The sequence below is a fragment of the Hemicordylus capensis genome, chromosome 1 (genome assembly GCF_027244095.1).
Source record: "Hemicordylus capensis ecotype Gifberg chromosome 1, rHemCap1.1.pri, whole genome shotgun sequence".
Lineage (NCBI taxonomy): Eukaryota > Metazoa > Chordata > Lepidosauria > Squamata > Cordylidae > Hemicordylus > Hemicordylus capensis.
The window spans coordinates 220,746,319-220,766,816 of record NC_069657.1 but is presented as its reverse complement, the minus strand read 5'-3'; the positions used below and the strand labels follow the sequence as shown (position 1 = coordinate 220,766,816).

The window sequence follows — 20,498 nt, the reverse complement described above, 5'->3', positions numbered from 1 at the left end:
TATTCACAAACCCTGTTTCTCTGTACATAGTGCCAAACTGTATATGTGTACAGTGACTTATATCATATTAAATTAAAATTCTTTTTACCTGTAGCCCCCTCATTGCAGGATATGTAACCTTATGATTGGTGATAAGCAGGTGTTTATTCCTACCATTGGGATGTTTTGGTAATTGCAGCACTAGGAATATTGTATATTTAATTCTATGTCCTTGTCCTGCCATTCACATTGGCATGAGCACCAGAATACTGGAGCATCTATCTAGACTGAAAAACTGCATTCTAGAAGCTCCCTTGACTTCTCACTTCATGAGTAAGGGCCATTTCCCAGAAGATCTTAAAGTCTGCATCCTATTTAAATACAGATCTGAATCATTGGAAAGGGATGATGTACGGAAAATTCTATTACAAAAAGAAGCAGAATTTATACACAAGTTTAAATCCATGGGAATGGGAGGTTTAAACACTCAACTGGACTTGTCTTGCTTTTTAGAAGATACTTTGCAGGTATCTATGTCAGCTATTGTATTCTGTATTCTATATTCAATGTTATGACTGTACTTTGGAAATGGATGATGGTATATGTGATGTTCTTAATTTTCAAAAAAATTTCAAAAAATCTTTGCCATTTTGGCTTTTTGATTTGTCTAAAATTGATAATGGATGTGATTTCATATGATGTCCCCTGAGTAGAATTACAGCTGAATAGCTCATGATACGTTTGAGAAAATAACATTTAACAATTTCTCTTTAAACATTTCCTTGCATGGATTTAGTGTTGAGAGCTTTATTGCTCCTCCACTTAGTATGTTATACTCCCACCTGGTGCATATTAAGAGGTAGCTGGTTAAGCCCTTATGGGCAGCTGAATATAAGAAGTCTATGCAGTAGCATTCAGTAAAAATAAGGTTTCAACCTTGAGGAAAGTTTTGAAGCATTACCTTCAGGTAAGTGTAAACTATACTATGGGAGTATGGAATTCATTGTTAATTAGGCACCATGTTATTGTGCACTCTAAAGATACTGCAGTATGATGTTTATCCCTATTGTAGCAGACCGTGTTGTGCTTTTATTTTCATAGTCCTTTGTGAGGAAGCTTTGGTGAAAAAACCTGGTACCTAGGCAGTTTTCAAGGACTATTCTGGAACTCTGGAAACTTGAATATAAGTTCTATTCTGGAACTCTGGAAATTAGAATATATCCACCTCAGTCAGCTGTTCAAGGCTTTGAACTTGGAATTCATCCATCTTAGTCAGCTGCTCTGCTTCCTGGATTTGGAATGTGTGCACCCACAACTCTTCATTTCTTCAGTGACCCATGAGGCTTATTATCAAAGACTTCAAGGACATATCAAAGAAACATTAGAAACTATACTCTCTGGGTCCATATAGGAGCCTGGCTCCTCCTTTGTGCACTATATGTTTGACAGCTATATATGAATATATGGACTGATTATACCATTTATTTAGTTATTATCTTTCCAGTGCATTTGTGTGTTCTATCAACATGGTATTTTGATTGAGATTTCTAGATGAGCTGTTGGGCATGCGGGAGGTGAAAAGCCCAGAGTTTCTGAAGCCACACACTCATCACTAGATCTGTTCTTATAAGAAGTTATTTTATTAAGCTTCAGGAACAGGGCTTTGAGGATAAAGGAAAAAAACAGGCAAGTATTACAAAAATAACATTTAAAGTTCAAACTAACGCCTAACACTTAGTCTAAGAGCCTAGTAGGAGTACTTACAGAGTAACATCTTTGCCACAACTGATACAGCTTGCACTTGGAAAAATAACACAAGAACACAGGAAAAACCTTTAAGCATCACTTCAGAAAGAAGCACCTGAAAGGAGTACCTCCCCCTCCAATCAGAGTGATTTCATGTGGGCAGGATGACAGCCCATAAACCAGTGAGTAGGTGTGATTCCCTGTTGCACTGGGGAGCCTTTAGGACTGATGCACATGCTGAGCTCAAGTGGATTTAAAAGTAATACGTCCCACAAGAGATATGATGTTGACAGTTCAGGTGAGATGCTCATTTCTACTATGCTAGACTGGAGAGGTGTGAGATCCTGCAGGGGATGAGTCCTGTGCAGACGTGACATGCTAGCTTCAGAGTTAGGGTAGAAACTCCCATCGTGTTCTCTCTCTCTCTCTCTCTCTCCACACACGTTATTTAAATATTCATTTGGGTAATTATAGGAATGCATTTTCAAGTCTAGCTCCATGCTTGATTTATAAACATTTGATTTTATAAATGGGCAAAGGGCATCTTTTCAAACTGATGACTGTCTTATATTTAGCAGGGGGGGAGAGCAACTGTTTCTATTCAGTGCAACATAGCATGCCCCACAGTGGCTGTTTTGGGTTTCGTGTGTGTGTGTGTGTGTGTGTTTTTAAGTGTCCTAGAAGGGCTCAAAAGGTATCTTTTCTTTTCTTCATTGCTTTTGCCGTGTAAACGGTTTCTAGAGATTTTATTGTGAAAAGCTTCTTGTCACCTTCACAACATGTTTCATACAAGTCTTTAACTCCAGTAATTCAAAACTACTTTTTCAACTAGTTCTCTTTTGTCATTTGGATGTCGCAGCTTTGTTTTTGGTATTCCATGACTTCACTGTAAAATGAATGCACCTCTATCATATATAGGGGACCCTGTGCAAATAAGAACAGATGCCTTGTGCCTGTAGTAGAAGTCTGGAAAAGATCATTCTGTCAGGTGCCTCCTGTCATGCAAAGTGACACTTGCTAGAATTCTCTCTTCTATGCAACTATTAAAGATACAGTGGCCCTGTCGTCCTCTCCATCTAGCCACTATAAGGATCAAAGGGATAGACCTGAAAGTGGGCTTAAATGCTAATCATATTTAAATAATTTACTGTCCTTAATTATTCTTTTTTAAAATCATCCTTTGCATGATTTTTTTTTTAGCTCTGAGTTATTTTAGTCTTAAATTGAAATGCATCTTAAGGTAAAAACAGACATTATATGAAAGAGAGTTGGCACCGCAAGTTCTACAGACACCATGTAAGCTCAGCTTTATCCAGGTTTCACAATTTGCATGAGAGATCTGCATTCTAAAGTCATATCCTGGGTTAACTATCAGTCTTGTTCTTTCTTCCTTGCTTCAAGTGGTGTGCCCTGCCTTTTTTTTTTTTTTTAGTAGCACATGTGTGTTTATTCATTTACATGTTTTTCCTTTCCCCTCCTTTTTTTTTTTTAATTTAAAAGGAAAGATTTTAAAATAGTTGCAAAACTGCTGCAGAGACTGGGGAGGGAAATGTCTTGGTAACAACATCAGTACTAGCCAGTCAGCACCATACAGAGCTGGCCTTGTGCATCACAACCAGTTTTGTTGAACATTTACCCTGGAGCAAAAGGTACATTTATACTGACTGCAATGGCAATGCTTCCAGAACAGGCCTGCTGCTCTCCAGTTACATCTGTCTTCACCCTTATAGGAACCCAGTTTCCCCTCAACAGCAAATTATGTAAAAAGCAGTCAAAAGGAGGATGTGAAATACCACAGTGAAGGGTATGAGATTAACATGCTGGTATAGCTTCAGACTACAATATGTTACTAGAATGGCTCTGAGAATTTCTGGCAGCAGGAGTTAGCAAAAGTGCTCTCCCACATGCAGAGATTAAAAAGCACTGCTCAGAGGAAACCTCTAACATAGCAACAGAGACATGTCAAAAGTATACAGGGAAGTACTTTAACATCTGTAGTAGAAGACGTATAGATTTGCTTCTGCCCTGTGGTGTTTTTTGTTTTTTACAGTTTTGGGGTGGGTGGGATGGGAGTTGAGAATTTATACTCCAATGCAAAAGGTAGGGAAAGGAACCGAAGGAGTGCAATGCTCCAACCAAATCCAAAACATGAGCCATTTCACCACATATTCTATATCACACATTAAATTCTTGTAGCCACTTGACAGGAGGATATAGATGACCCAGCATTTAGTCCAGATGAGAGAGCTCACTACAAGGCACTTTGGCCCATTGTAGGGGCTCAAGGAAACCTTATGTTGAGTGTACGTGGGAGCGTCCAGACTTCCTGATGGGGTGCCTTAGCACCTAGCCAAAACAATGGCAAACAGCTCCCTCAATAAAGATGTTGAATAGGCAATGAATACTAGTCTTCATTATAGTTTGTGTACAATAGCTCCACTACATGTTTATATTAAACCCATAAAACTGTGTCATGAATGGTACCTTTTCATCCAGTTCTTGAGCTGCAAAGGAGGCCTCAGGTGGATTTATGGAAACAGTTACTCGTCGTTTGAGGGATATCACACCAGCCCCTAAAATGAGAATCAGAAACATCAAAATAATTAAAACTGGGACATTAATAAAACTTGAAAAATTGCTCAGTTCCAGAAGTCTCAATGGTCTCTGTATAATTAAGTCACAGAACAAATAAACCATGCTAAGTCTCAAATTGCAAACTCTATACCTAATTCTGGGGAATAACAACACCTAAATCATCAAATAAGCAAAGCCTTTCATGTGTTAGGCAGAGACATTCAATCATAGCTAATTTTCATGAATTAGGCAGAGGTATTACTGAGTTCACAAGTGAAGCAACATTTTCCTTGTTTTCATGAATTAAGTACATTTACAAATTTGTTTTAGCATGTAAGGAAAGTTTGTTCAATCAATGCATGATGCTTACAAAGTGGTTCACTTGACAGCTCTGGAGACTAAGATTTAGGGCTTTTCCCAAACAGGGAGTGAAAAAAATCAGAAGAAAAACAAAACATTTTTTTAAAACCCACAAAATGGCAGAGCATTGCTGCAGGGAAGGGAGTGTTGGTATTGTTCACTTCCATCTTTGTTTTTAAACAGCTTCATCAGTGCTACTACAGAGCTTCCATAGTACAGAGCAGGAACACTCAGCCTCTAAAATGATAAAAGTGTGTGCGCGTGCTCAGACACACAATAGTCATGAAACAGCAAAAACATAGAGAAGTTGCTTATTGCCGGTGATATCACAGAAACAAGTCAATAAGATTTATGTTTATCACACAACACAATCCATACTGCGCTAAGCTGCTACAGTAGATACGTCAACTGGAGGAAGCAGGAGGGAAACTGCATTTTCCATAGCCACAAAATGTTGTGTTTGGGGTTCTAAGAAAATGCTGGGAAAAAGTTTGGATTCCTGTCAGCAACTCAATAATAGCTGCATGTTTAGTATGCAACCATTGGATTGGATTATTGTGTGTTCTTCCCTTCCAGCAACTGTTCAAACACTGAGTGAAGTTCAGGATTAGTAACATCAACCTGAAACTGGTGGATTCCACCTTTAGTGGAGAAATAATGGTATAGGTTTAGGATTATGCGTTTTAAACCTGAGCTTGAAATAGATTAGTGATGAAAGGTTCGTGGTGATAATGGGTTCAAGACGGCCTCTTGAAAGAGGGTAACACTCCTCTATCCATTTGCCTAACTTGCAGACAGGAGAGGAACAATAATCTCTCCAATCACAAGGCATGCACCTTAAAAAAAACAACCCTGGAAATATTATTTGCAAAAAGAACTGAGCTGAGGAGGAATTAGTTTCTCAGTTGGAGAAAGAGCACAGCACCAGCAGAGAAGGGAACATATCTGCACACCAGAAGTGCATGTACCATTTTTTTTTAAAAAGTAGAACCATTCAACTGATTCAAGCAAGTAAGCCAAATCAAATGCTATAGCCTCGATCTGACCTCAGGAAAATTTTTACAACCTCCTATAGAGCAACAGACCTTGAAAATGTAGGCCTCAACCTAAAGATGACAATCCATTATGGGTTCATCAAGGTTTGGTTAATATTCTTGGCCTTCTCAGGCCAATAATATTAACAGAAGCTTAATCCTCTCACCTAAAATTTGGTTGTGTGATAGCCTTTGTTGCCCTAAGGGAGGGGTTGTAGCTCAGTAGTAGCATACAAGTTGTGCAGAAGGCCCCAGGTCCAATTCCCTGACATTTCAATCTGTAATCTGAGCTCATGATTGGCCTTCAGGAGAGCGCTTAAAACCTATCTGTTTGGCCTGGCCTTCCAGGGTTTTTAACTGTTTAAATGTTTTAACTGTTAACTGGTTTTATGCTGTTTTTATAGTTTTGATTTTAATTGTTTTGTTTTTATTTTGATGTAAACCGCCCTGAGCCATTTTTGGAAGGTCGGTATAGAACAGAACAGAACTTTATTACGGTCATAGACCAAAATACAAGAAATACAAACAATGCATCATGTAAATAAAACTTTAAAAAAAGAGAGAAATTATATATAAACAACTTATATAAAGTAGTATATAAAGGCGGTATATAAATCAAATAAATAAATAATAAATAAATAATTTCCCCACTAAAGGGATTTTACAGCAGGGTTGGGAAAGACACTGGATTTGTAGAGCTACTGCCATTCCAAGAAGATAGCACTGTCCAGGGATCATCAGGCCAATTCCTAGGATGAGAGGATATGGCTTGTAGTGGGGTTCTACTTGATCTTATGCTTGAAGCTGCTGCACAGCACAGCTATAAGACTGGGCTGATAATTTAAATTATTTAAGTTAAAGGGATGTGGCTTCACAAAGCAGAATGGCTATGGACAGATAGTTGTTGAGAAAGAAGATAGTATATCTCAAATCTTGTCATGACTAAAGTGACGCACACATTCTCAGTCAAATGTCACTGTTGTCTTCTAAGTTGGCAAACAAGTTACCTGAAAAACAAAGTGTTTAAATAGTGATGTTGTCAGCATTATTGGTTTCAGGATTATGTTGTTTAGCCAGCTACTGTTTATCTGAATGGAAATATTTGAGACCTCAGGAGTGTGGATTGAGATAACCATGATTAAATGGAAAGAAGCTGAGAAAGAAGTATTCTGTGTAAATATCTTACTACTGGATTTGGAGGAACAAACACCACGCTGTGAAGACTTAATTAAATGTTAATTGTTTGCCACTGAGTTCAAGGGTAGATGCTCTAGAGCATGAAAAATTAGAAGACATTCATTAATGAATATTAAAGCTTGAAGCATATTCAGCTGAAAAATGGAATAGGGAAAAAGCATAATGAATTTTATTTTTACTGTGGCAGACTGCAGAGCGACCTTTCTAAAAAGAGACCATGGTAACGAGAGGGGAAAGTCTGCATATAGTCTCACCAAAAAAAATCCTATTGTTGCTAATGGTGTCAAAAGTTGAGGACATACTAATGAGATGTTATTGTTAGGATGTTTCATCTGGAAATCACAAAATACCTTTAGTCCAATCAGTTATGCCAAAATATTTTAAAACAAAATGTTTTTTAAAACATTTTAAAACAATTTAATTGGCCTAGTGATGCCAATTAAAATGGGTTTAAAACAAAACATTCCAAAAACTGGTAAGCAGGGTACATTCAGTCATACTTGCAACCCTGAGGGTTAGAGTCATACGCACAAAGTGGAGGCAGGGATACCACATCTCCCCACAAGTTTCTCTTCAGTCCACTGAACTAGCCAGTCTGAATGAACCTCTGGAACTTTGCAGGGTTTGACCAAGGTGTGCATCATATCTTCTGAATATCCATCTCAACAAGTGTGTTTCAGGAACTGGATAGAAAGTTTAATAGAGTGGTTGCCAGGCTTTCCTTTCCTTTCCTTTCCTTTCCTTTCCTTTTCCTTTCCAGAACCTGCAATATTAGGTCCTGAGAGGTATATTGATGATGTCACTCACACTGGCCAATAGGCAGCCTCCACAGCTGGATTTCCCCCCATTCATACAGAACCATGCTAAAAACATATAGAACCAGATCTTCAAAATTCTGGTCAAAACCAGATGTAATCTTGTATTTGGCTTCTATTGCAGGAATAGATTTGCAGGAGAGAATTGTCAGGCAAGGGGGAAGCCCTTCTTCCACTCATTGATTAACATAAGAACAGCCCTTCTGGATCAGGCCCAAGGCCTATCTAGTCCAGCATCCTGTTTCACACAGTAGCGCACCAGATGCCTCTGGGAGCCCACAGGCAAGAAGTGAGGACATGCCCTCTCTCCTGCTGTTACTCTGCTGCAACTGGTATTTAAAGGCATCTTGCCTCCTAGGATGGAGGTGGCCTATAGCCACCGACTAGTAGCTATTGATAGACCTGTCCTCCACTAATTTATCTAAGCCCTTCTTAAAGCCATCCATGTTGGTGGCTGTCACCACATCTTGTGGCAGATAATTCCACAGGTTAATTATTCATTTTGTGAAAAAATATTTCCTTTTGTCAGTCCTACATTTCTTGGCAATCAGTTTCATGGGATGATCCCTGATTCTAGTGTTATATAAGAGGGAGAAAAATTTCTCTCTGTCAACTGTCTCCACACCATGCATGATTTTATAAACCTCTATAATGTCTTCCCTCACTCATCTTTAAAAAACAAACAAAAACAAACCTAAAAAGCCCCAGGTGTTGTAGCTGTGCCTCGTAAGGAAGGTGCTCTAGGCCCTTGATCATATTGGCCCTTGATCATATTTACTGCGGCTTCTCTGTGTTTTTATCTGTTATCTGTTGTCTTGTTTTTATGCTTGTTTTATATGTTTTTAGCTTGATGTTTTTATTGCTTTTATTGTATGTTTTAATTTTTGTAAACCGCCTTGGGGTTTTCTTTTAACGAAAGGCGGTATCGAAATGTAAAAATAAAAAATAAAATTGGTTGCCCTCTTTTGCACCTTTTCCAGTTCTACAATGTCCTCAAGATACGGTAAGCAGAACTGTACATAGTACTCCAAATGTGGCTGCACCATAGGTTCTTTAAAAGGGCATTATTTATTTATTTATTACATTTCTAAACTGCCCCATCCAAAGCTTCTGGGCGGTGCACAAATTTTATTAGTAGATTCATTTTCAAACCCCTTCCTAATAATTCCAAGCATGGAATTGACCTTTTTCACAGTTGCCACACATTGAGTTGACACTTTCAATGAGATGTCCACCATGACCCCAAGATCCTTCTCCAGGTCAGTCACTGACAGCTCAGACCCCATCAGCATATATGTGAAGTTAGGGGTTTTTTGCCCCAATATGCATCACTTTACACTTGATAACATCATTGGCAATGGAGAGTCTGGAGAGATCCTATTGGAGCTCCTTCAAATCTCTTTTGGATTTCTCTACCCTAAATAGTTTAGTGTCATCTGCAAATTTGGCCACCTCACTGCTTACCCCAACTTCTAGATCATTTATGAATAAATGTAAAAGCACTGGTTCCGGTACCGATCCCTGGGGGACCCCACTTCTTACTTCTCTCCATTTAAAGAACTGCCCATTTATACCTTCCCTGTGTTTCCTGCCCTTCAACCAGTTACCAGTTGACACATGAACCTGTCCCCTTATCCCATGAGTATGACTGGTAATTGTACATCTGTATAAATGTAATTGTACTGCTAATCTAGTTGTGTATTGTACCCCACACCACAACTGATGCCCTGGACCATTTCCCTATCCCTCCCCCTCCCCCCGCCACCCAGTCAGCTGCAAAATAAGCCTGGTAGGAGGGTAAAGGGATGTGGAGAAAAGGCTGTGAGGCAAATTGGTGGGTGGGGAAGGATTAAATACCACTCACACATCACACCTCCCCCTCCACTCAAAATTCACCCTCTTCACCCTGCTTTGCCATTTACTGGCAAATGTGTTTCAGAAATGCGGAATTAGATAAGTAAGGGGCATTTTGACAAGATCTCCTATTGGTTTGTTTGGTTGATTGATTTTTTTAAATACCACCTCACCCAGATGCCTCTAGGTAGTTCTGTGCTTGGCTAGCTGGCAAGATGGCTTCTGGGAATCAAGAGCTGTGTAAGTGTATAGGCCCTTTATCTAAAAAGAGCATTACAAAGTCAAAACCAAGCATTAATGAACCAGGCCATTACTATAATCCTTCAAACACAGCAAAAGTCTTGAGAATTAATTGCTCAAGCTGTGCTATCTCACTGCTTGAGCCAGGAAGCATAACAGATCCAAGGCTGTAGCCTTATTGGCACTGATCAAAGTCCCCAGCCAGTCCATCCTCTAATGCCTCAGGGACTAAGCGACTTAGTCTTGAGCAATGGTTTTACTGCTCCAGCTAAAGGTTTGGGGAGGGGGGACCTGGTGGCAAAAGCTCTGCCCCATGACTCCACCAAACCCTAGCCCATATCTAGGGATATTTACCTCCCATGCCACCTGGCATTCAGAGGCTGGTCCACAACACTTGCCCTCAAGCCTGAGTCAGAAATCCTGATTTAGGATTCTGAGGTAGTTCCCTTATCCTAATCTGAGCATGACTCTTAACAATAACTGGTAAGCCATTCCACAAAGCTGGGGCATGTCAGAATGCCATAGGTTCCCAACCTTTCCCTGACAAGACTTCTATGTCTTTACTAGCTATATGATTCAAACAAATTGAACAGATAAACCCTTTCTGGCGTGGAGATGAATTGCTGAGAAAAGCTTCCTCTCGCAACTTTGTTTGCCACACAGCTGCTGAAGGTGCAAGACCTTTATCAGAAAAGCGGTGGCAAGCCTAGGCAGCAGCGGGCTCTATTTTGGTTATTTCTAGTGGTCAGGAGTGCAAGAGATAACGGGTGCCATGTCTGGGATGGAATGGTCCTGTTCCCCCTTGGAAGGGGTCCCCCCTTGCCTTCTTCTGTTGCATCCCTCTTCCACAATAATAATATTATTGTTGTCAATATCTTTATATAAATTTCTCTAAGGCATACCCGTCACTAATCCCATGTGTGGTAGCTCTCACGAGAGTTTGCAAGCAGCTGCCCGGATGGCGACGGGGATGGGGGAGAAAATGGTGGCGGCGGCTGGCTGGCGACGAGAACAGCAGTGAATGGTGGCCAGCCAGCCGGCCAGCCAAAGAAGTTGACAGCAGGGGTGGGGTGGGAGGGAAGGAGGGAGGGAAGAAGAAGATGGCGGGGGCAGGGAAGAAGACAGCTGGTGAGTGGGGAGCCAGGGTGGGCTGGTGGGCAATCAGGGAAGAAGACGGCGGTGGGGGCAGGCAGGCCAAAAAGCAGCAGCAGCAGCAGACTAGAGGCGTAGATGCTCTGTGCCCAACCCAGCTAGTTAATATTATTCCTTCAATAAGGAAGGATCCCTTATTTATTTCTTTGTTTAACATTATTTTATTTTATTAACAAATTTATATACAGCCATCTCTCATCAACCATGAGGGTCACATTCTGGGAGAATCTCATGGTTGACAAATTCACGGTTGGTGAGCCATTGAAATAAATGGCAAACAGGAGGTTAGTCATAACAGAGACAGTCACAGTCACAAAATGACCACAAAATACAGCAAAAGATGTTAAAAAAATCCCCCCGAATCCCTCCAAATCACCACCTGTCAGTAAGAGGAGTGAAGGGGAACCCCTGAAAAATCACCCCTGACCCCCAAATCACCCCCTGACCCCCCAAAACCATGACACTCCCCCAATTGCCCAAAAATCTCGCCAAAACCAAGCGGATGCTCGGGTTGTGGTTGGCAAGACCTGCCACAATGAATGAATGAATAGCTTTATTCCGATCATTGACCAGATGTACATACAAACAAATAATACTTCATTCTGAAAAGCATTCATTCATACAAAGTACACCAACATAGAAGCCTCTTGTAGTGGCATCTAGAAAGTAGGGCTAGAAGTTAGCTGTTGGCGGATCTTAAGAGCAGCCACACAAAATTTGGCAACATTGTAGGTGATAAAAGGTTTCTTATCTGCAAGGAGGAGTGTGGCATAAAAGTCAGCAGTTTGGCCAGGAAAGTGTGATAGCAGGGGAGAAATAAAACTAAGCCGACTATCATTATAAAAAGGGCAAAACAGCAGCACATGGTGGACCTCATCTGAGCCACAAGGGCAAATCTGATTGGCCAAAGGAATTTTCAAAAACCTTCCAGATAGAACTGCTGATGGTAATGCATCATATCTTGCTCTGAGAAACATCCTATGAAGACTTGGTAGAGAAAATGACAGTAGGTGACAGTAGGGTCCTGGTTAAATTCACCAAGGTGCCCTCTTATTGTCTATGAAATGGAGCTTAAATCATTCTGGTGTTCAGTGTCCAAGATCCTCTGTTTGAGGATCTCCTTAGCTTGATTGTAATCTAATAATGACAAATATTCAGTAGAAAAGCCAAATGATGACAATTTGCCCAATAGTGCTTGTGTCTAGGTGGATTGAAACCTACTGGTCAGCATAATAGGGGAGACCTGCCAAAATTTTCCAGCTGCAGATATTCAAAACTGCGATTGGGAAACCCGTGGTTGGCAAGGGATGACTGTACCACCCAAAACTTATGTCTCTGGGATTACTGGTCAATGACCAATATAAAGATATCTATCTATCTATCTAATATCTCTGGGCGGTTTACAACAAAAACAGAATAAATTAAAACATCACAACATTAAAAAAATACAATTTAACACAAGGTTCTAGATGGACTAATGGTTTGACTTGGTATAAAGCAGCTTCCTATGTTACCAAAACTATTAAAAACTATTACAAACTGTAAATCTAATAAAAAGCCTGGGTGAACAAATGTGTCTTAATTGCCATTTTAAAAGTTGTCAGAGATGGGGAGGTTCTTATCTCAACAGGGAGCATATTCCAAAGCCTCAGGGAGGCAACAGAGAAGGCCCATCCCTGAGAAGCCGCCAGACGAGCTGGTGGTGGCAACTGCAGACAAAGCTTTCCAGATGATTTCAAAGGGTGGTGGGGGTCATGGCGAAGAAGATGTTCTCTTAAATACCCAGGGCCTAAGCTGTTTAGGGCTTTATAGGTTATAAGCAGCACCTTGTATATTGCGTGGAAACTTATTGACGGTCAGTGTAGCTCTTTCAACACAGGAATAATCAGGAGTGGCCAGTGCAGGAGCTGCTGGGGGGGGGGCAGCGGCGAGAGGAACCTTTCAACACTAATTAATAGGAGGGCAGCAGAGCTGCAACAGAGGGGCAGATAAAACCTGCGTTTCTCCTTTTAAAGTGCCCACCCCCAGCCAAAACAATTTGGCTGGGGCAGCTCAAAACACCTGGAAACAGAGGTGCCAAAATGCTTCAAACACATCCTAGTTCTGACTCTGCACAATAAGTACCTCCATCTTATCTGCATTCAGTCTCAGTTTGTTATTCCTCATCCAGCCCATCACCGCCTCCAGGCAGGCATTTAGAGAGGTTATGCCTTCTCCCAATGATGCTGACATGGAGAAATAGATTTGGGTGTCATCAGCATACTGATAACACCCTGCACCAAATCTCATGATGATCTCTCCCAGCGGTTTCATGTAAATGTTAATTGGAGACAATATGGAGCCCTGAGGGACACCATACCAACTTTCAGATTTTGAAGAGCAACAGTCTCCAAGGGATACCATCTGGAATCTGCCCAAGAAGTAGGAGAAGAACCACTGCAGACCGGTGCTTCCCCCAACCCACTTGGGCTACTAGTTGTCTATGGGCCGCCCCCAGCCTCAGAGGCACAAGGCCTCTGAATACCAGTTGCAGGTGAGCAGCAGCAAGATAGGAGGCATGCCCTCACCTCTTGCCTGTGGGCTTCCGAGAGTCATCTGGGAATGCCCGCTCTTATTCCTGAAAGCATGCCATCTTTCCTACTGCTACTCCTCTGCAACTGGTATTTAGAGGTACCTCCAGCCTCAGAGGCAAGTTGCCGCTAAATACCAGTTGCAGGGGAGTAGAAGTAAGAGAGAGGGCATACCTCCAGCACTTGCCTGTGGGCTTCCCAGAGGCATCTGGTGGGCCACTGTGTGAAAAAGGATGCTGGACTAGATAGGCCTTGGGCCTGATCCAGCTGGGCTGTTCTTATGTTTCAGAAGGATACTGAGATCGATAGTACTGAAAGCTGCCAAAAGGACCAACAGAGTCACACACCCTCTGTCAATTCCCAATTAAGAGATCAACCATCAGGCTGACCAAGGCAGTCTCCACTCCATAGCCCACCTGAATGGCAGTTTGAAATGGGTCTAGATAATCAGTTTCCTCCAGGAGGTGAGAGGCCACCATCCTCTCAATTACTTTCCCCAGCCATGGAAGGCTGGAGACAGGTCTGCTGCTCAACTCTGAGCGACCCAATGCAGGCTTCTTTAGAAGAGGTCTAATAATTGCATCCTTGAAGGAGGCATCCTGCCCTCTCTCAGAGAAGCATTTTTAGTCTCTACCAGGCCTTCTGCAACAATCCCCCGTGGCTGATATTATAAGCCAAGTCAGACAAGGGTCAAGAGAACAGGTGATAGGCCACACAGTTCCAATCAGCTTGTCCACATCCTCAGGAGTCATAAACTGAAACTGATCCAACCTAACCACATAAGAAGAGACACTAGACACCTCCGCATCAGACACTGCAGTAACTGTGGGATCTGAATCCAAGTCGGCCTGAATACGAGAGATTTTATCCACAAATAACTCATTAAAATGTCACAGCAGGTAATTGATAGTTCCAAGTTTTCATTCAAGGAAGGAGGGGTACGCACTAGCCCTCTCACAACCCTGAACAACTCCATTGGGTGTGAGCTTGCAGATGCAATATGGGCGGGGGGGGGGGAGCTTCTTTGCTGCATGTATTGGCTGAGCATAGAACTTCAAATGAGTTCTATGTTGTAATCTGTCGGATTCGAGTCGAGTGTCCCTACCCTTGCACATTTTGACCTCCAGTCAGTGAAGAAAGACTGCCTTATTTTGATATGGGTTAGCTGTCCCCCTGGATTGGTGCTTTTGTTGAGACTGTTGGTTTTGTTTCTGTCATTCTATTGCTCTCTTTTTAATTTTAATATCATATCATTTTAATATTGTTTAAATGTTTGTTTAATTTCATTTACTTGTTATTTTGCTGAATGTGTATTATAATTTTTATTGCTTGTTTGTGCACTACTTTGAGTGGGTGGGAAAGTAGCTTATACTGTATATTATAATACAAATAAACACAAGAATTTTTGGGGCCGCCTCATACAGACTTAGTTATCACCATTGTCAATCACAGATCTTCTATAGCTTCTTCAATATACCTCCTAGTTTCTAGGTAGGCAAAAAAGTTGGACGCAAACAATCATTCATGATTCAATCTTATGCTAAATTGATGCTAGCTGGACTTGTGATGGTGAATCCCAAATATATGCTGGAATTGCATATCTACAGTGCAAGAGGAAAAAATAGTTGGCACTGGGGATGTGGAAGGGGAGAAGTCAGAGTCAATTAGAATCCTGTGCTCGATCAGACTCTAGTCCTGCCTCTCACAACTCACCCCTGCAATTCTCAGGATAGAATGCTCAATGGAAAGGGGTCACTAAGTATAATCTACTATTACACCAGAATGCTTTGGCAGATCTGTAGGCAAAACAGATCTCAATGAATATGAGGAAGTGGCTGAATAGAATGAAGGGGGCTAGGCAAAATGAATGTCATTGGGAAGCATATCAGATCTGCGCCATGAGTGTGTGGAGCTCCATACAGACTGCTCTACAAAGACACTGAACCTAGGGTTTGAACCTGGGCCTTCACATGTGTTATATTCAGGTTGTCCCACATAGTCACAGCTCTGTAGATGTCCCTCCCTCCTCATCCTGGCCTATATTTCTGGTTCTACAGGCTGTACCCCAACATAACAACAAAGGCTTTATCATTTCTGCTGTTTCTTTGTGGTTAGGGTATTGCTCTGTGGACTATGTCACAGCAGGTAATTGCTAGTTTACACAGCAGGTAATTGATAGTTAATTCACTGTCTATCAATTGATAGATAATTCACAGCAGGTGATTGATAGTTTAGATAGCATGGGTTCTAGTCCTGACTTCTCCATGTTTTGTTTTTGTTTTTGCCTCTCACATCATTGTTGCTCACCAAGCTAAGGTTTTGCTGGCATGTGTGAACTGCTGGTAGCTGCCCAGCTCCTGGCGGTGGTGTGGCGGCAAACCCGCTTAGAGAGCCCACCACTTAGCCTGGGTTTGGGGCACGAGGGCACCCTTAAACCAGGTTAGTGCTCGTGTTGGTGATGTGCAGGTCCACGCAGAACCTACATGTGAATAGCCTACCAGCTAGTGCTGGAAGGATCCCTATAATGCACGGCATTCTTATCTGGTTCATTATAGGAGTTCTGGGGGCCGGGAAGATGCATCCCAGACTCTGACCCTCCATGCTCTGGCAGTAGCTGGCAATCAGCTGGGCGGGCGATCATGAGAAAGGGCCAGTGCCATGGATTGGCAATTCCTGTGCATGAGCTGTTGTCAGAGTGAAATGTGTTGAACTACTGTCAGAGCGGAATGCTGTGATTGGTGGGTGGTGATGGTGTTGTCATGGTTGATGTGGGAATGTCTGCTGGTGTTGCTATGTTATCTCTGGTTTAAAGTGACACTGTTTTTCTGTCATCTTTGCTGCTGCTGCTGCTAATGCATTAGATGCAAACTATATTTTGCTGGCATTAGTGGCTGTCAGTATCAGCAGGAGGATAGGATTACTCTGTCTGTTTCGTATGTGCATGTTTGTTGGGAATGAGAGTACCATTACACAACACACGCTCTTTCTCCTTATAAGCCAACAACCTGCCAGTCAAATTCTGAAGATTGCATCAAAGTGCCTTTCAGAGCTTGGTGACTCATATTGGTTGGCTGAAACACAGTACAAATACCTGACCAGATTATAAATGAGCTTCTCCTTTAGAGACTCACTGTAAGGAAGAAAAACACATTTCTTGCACTGGGCAAGTTCCAACAAAACAGTTTCCAAATAGGTGTGTGTGCATGTGTGTCAGTTCTTCTGTCTGAACACAAATTAGTATTGTCTGAGGAAGACTGATCTGGCTAACCTATTTATTCAGGTTGGCTAACATTTGAGTTATCTGTGCAATATTTCTTTTGGACAAGAGACTACAGTACATTTTATATTCTTACCTTCTTCATCTGGAATGAATTCCAAATGTCCCAGATTGTCAGTAGACTGGACCGATCCCAAGAGTGATGGACAGATCATTTTTCTGTCAGGACCCATGATGAGACTGCTGACTGAAGTGTCCTTAGAACATTCTTGAAAACAAGTGGTGGTGGTGGGGAGAAGGACAAAGTGAGCAATGTTATTAAAACTTACTGCTAGGAAATGAAGGCCACTACACTTTGGTGTAGCTGGTGTGCTGGAAATTGCTACTATTCTTAATTCTGTTTCCTTGCTTTCCATCACTTCTGTCTTAAATTCTAAATTAACACTTCACTTAAATTCTTCAGTCTAAATGAGTTTTATATATGTCCATGGCTGATTGTGTCCTGCACACACATTTGTGGGCTTGTTGCTTAAGTAAGGAATCCACCACCTGGAGTGGAATTCAACATTTTGAGAACCTCTGTATGGACTAGGCTTTCCTAGCCCTTGTGGTTGTAGAGACCCAAGAAACTTATCATTGCTAAAACTGGATTTTTTTTAAAAAAAAGATATAGACTTATTTTTTCTTTGGTATGGAATTTGCAAAGCCTTGGTGCTGTCCAAGGCTAAGCTAGGAAACCATAACAGATACAAGCTGAAGCGTTGTCCTTCAATAAAGATTTCCCCACTTCTCCCTCTTTGTTTTATTAAGCAGAATACTTGCACTTAATTCTGAATGTTTTCTCCTCAGTATTGTATAAAATAAAGGTCACCACCAAACAAATGATTACATTTCTGATTTCTCTTCCCCACTAAGCTTATGGGGATGCCAATAGGGATGGGGATGCCATCTTATGGGGATGCCAATGAGCCCCTGGTGGCGCAGTGGTAAAACTGCCGCCCTGTAACCAGAAGGTTACAAGTTCGATCCTGACCAGGGGCTCAAGGTTGACTCAGCCTTCCATCCTTCCGAAGTCGGTAAAATGAGTACCCAGAATGTTGGGGGCAATATGCTAAATCATTGTAAACCGCTTAGAAAGCTCTGGCTATAAAGCGGTATATAAATGTAAGTGCTATTGCTAGTGTAAGTGCTAATAGGTTTCCAGGCAGAATACAAAGTGCTAGTTATAACTTATAAAGCCCTAAACAGCTTAGGCCCTGGGTATATAAGAGAACGTCTTCTTCGTTATGTGCCCTACCGCCCATTGAGGTCACTTGAGGAGGCCCATCTCCAGTCAGTGCCATCTTGTCTGGTGGCCACACGGAGACGGGCCCTCTTGATTGTGGAATGCGCTCCCTGCTGAGATATGATCCTCCCCATCTCTGACTATTTTTAAAAAACATCTGAAGACCCATCTCTTCACCCAAGCTTTTTCAGTTTTTTAAATTTGTAGGTTTTAATTTTATGCTGTTTTTCAATTGTTAAACTGTTTTAACCTTTTATATTTGTTTTAATGGTTTTTATGTCATTGTTAATTGCCCAGAGACATTTGGGCGGTATATAAGTTAGATAGATAGATAGACAGACAGACAGACAGATAGCTAGATAAACTGCCGTAAATTGGTTGCCACAATGCCACTGATAAGAAGAGATGAAGCTAGTGAGGATTCCAACAGATCTCTGCATTTGGGTGTCCAGCATTTTCATGTACGTAAGCAAAACTGTGGATTTGAGAAATCATGGGATGTGAGCTACACTATAGATTGAAGCCAGTTTAATAAGGTTCTTTAGTGTGCTGGCACAAGAGCTCCTCAGTCTGTGATAAAAATGATAATTCCTATAGATCCTTGAGAAGAAGGAAGTCATGATAGTCAAACTAGATTAAAGTTGCAGCAATTGATGCATTTTGGCAAGTAAAGTTGCGTACATACAGGGAGTATTTGGTGTTTTTACAATGTTCATAGGGTAGCTGACTACATCCACATGATAAACCCTAGCTAATCAGTAATTCCTCAGCTAATAACTAAACTCCATCTCACTTCTTAATCTTCCAGATAAATTGTCCATATTTTCCCCCAACCACCTTATATAAACAGGAATCTCATTCCCCGCCCTCTGCCCCAGGCTTGTCTATATACTATAGTAACCCTGAGGAGGCCATTTAAATTGCTCCATCTTGTAGCTCTTTTCATGCAAAATGTAATTTCTGTTCAGCAGCTTACTATGCTGATTGGGCAGTTTTTACTATACTGCTACAAACAGATATGAAGAAAGGTTTATGGTGACATAGTGAAAATAATCTGATCTCTGAAATCAGCCACTGCACATGAAGGACTTTGTGGTGAGAGCTCCTACCACATGACGTGATTTTAAATTATCTTCATCTGGTGGCCATAACTTGCTGACTAGCCTGCAATCTTAAATCCACATGATTTTAACCCACGTATATATTCCCTGCTGCAGCCAAAGTAGCATATTATTCTGAACTTAAAAAATAAATCTAACTCTTACTGCTCTATTGGCCATTAGATACTTGATTAAATGCAGTTAGGTTCCTTGAACAGAGCCTGTTTTTACCTCTGCATTCTTCAGGCAGAGCACTGAGACTAATTCCTTCAGGGAGATCTTTATTTATGTCACTTATGCCAGCATTGAAGTTAGCCCTGTTACTCTTGTTTCCTGAACACTTCCTTGGGTCTATAGCAGGCAGTTGATCAGATGCTGGGACTGCATCCTGGAGAAATAGATCACCATCTAAAAAAAAGACATAAAAACAGAGAAATGATGGACAAAAGGAAAAACAAATGCAAAAAGATGTAAAGTTAGCATGACCTTGCTTTGTTCTTATGATTGGTTTTTAATAAGACAGAGGTTCCTCTGTAGCATGTTATAGATTAATTTTTTTGTAGCTTGAGCATTTGTAGGTAGGAGTCTACTTAATTGGTTCCATCATTTTTGCATATGAATTGGAAATAGAAAGCGTAATATGTGTGGAATTAGAAAGTGAATCCAGCATGCTATCTTTCCATATGAAAGGACTTTTGTTACATGCTTCTCAGTGTCAGCAAAACTCCCTGCATGCATCTAAATCTAGCATGTCAGGGAGGAGGCTGGTTTGGAACCATTCCCTCTGTTATGCCCTTTCTTCTTGTGCAGAAAGGTTTTTGTTTTTTTTAAATCGGAGAGTATTTAAACAGAAGATTCCCTCACCCGCATTCTGAAGTGGTAAAGACCTGTGAGGACCACAGCATGTACATTTTCCCTAAATCTGCATCCAGACATGCATTCTATGAGCAGTGGGGGAGCCATGGAAGCACATCCATATGCTTTGTTCAAACAAAGAATTGTCTTATTCAAATTTACTGGTGAGTACATCTGTCAAATGCATTGTGAAGGCAAGGAGAAGCTGGTGTTCCTCTTCAGTAGGAAAAACATGGCGAGACCCATTTTTAAGATACATTTCTACATGCCCTTAATGCTCAAAGGGGCTTTGAGTCACTAAACAAGAATCAGAAAAGCTGACCAAGAAGCAAAGTGGTGTGGGTGCCTATCCACATGGTGAGCTTGCTGCCTGTGTGAAGCAGTACCCATGCAGAGGAGACAGTTTTACCCTTGCTAGGCAACACCTCCCCGCAACCACAAAGAAGGAAGGCGTTTCTCTGACACAGTCAAAACAGGACAGGGTCACAAGAGCGCCGTTTAACAACATGGAGAGAGCCTG

The 20,498-nt window shown here is 41.4% G+C and overlaps 1 protein-coding gene across 7 annotated transcripts in view; it reads right to left on the bottom strand.

The window, feature by feature from the left end:
* The window catches only part of KIAA2012 (KIAA2012 ortholog), a 123,717-nt gene that overhangs the window by 71,715 nt on the left and 31,504 nt on the right, over window positions 1-20,498 (bottom strand). For 6 of the 7 annotated variants that reach the window (XR_008313633.1, XR_008313638.1, XR_008313634.1 and 3 more), the window contains 3 exons: window positions 19,355-19,531; window positions 16,875-17,006; window positions 4,210-4,298 (listed from right to left, as the gene is read on the bottom strand). Coding sequence is in view for 1 of the 7 variants with exons in the window: in XM_053285341.1 (XP_053141316.1) it covers window positions 4,210-4,298; window positions 16,875-17,006; window positions 19,355-19,531 (398 nt within the window). In the remaining 6 variants the exon portion in view is untranslated. The remainder of the gene's footprint in view (window positions 1-4,209; window positions 4,299-16,874; window positions 17,007-19,354; window positions 19,532-20,498) is intronic. The other variant, XR_008313635.1, reaches the window with a different exon arrangement.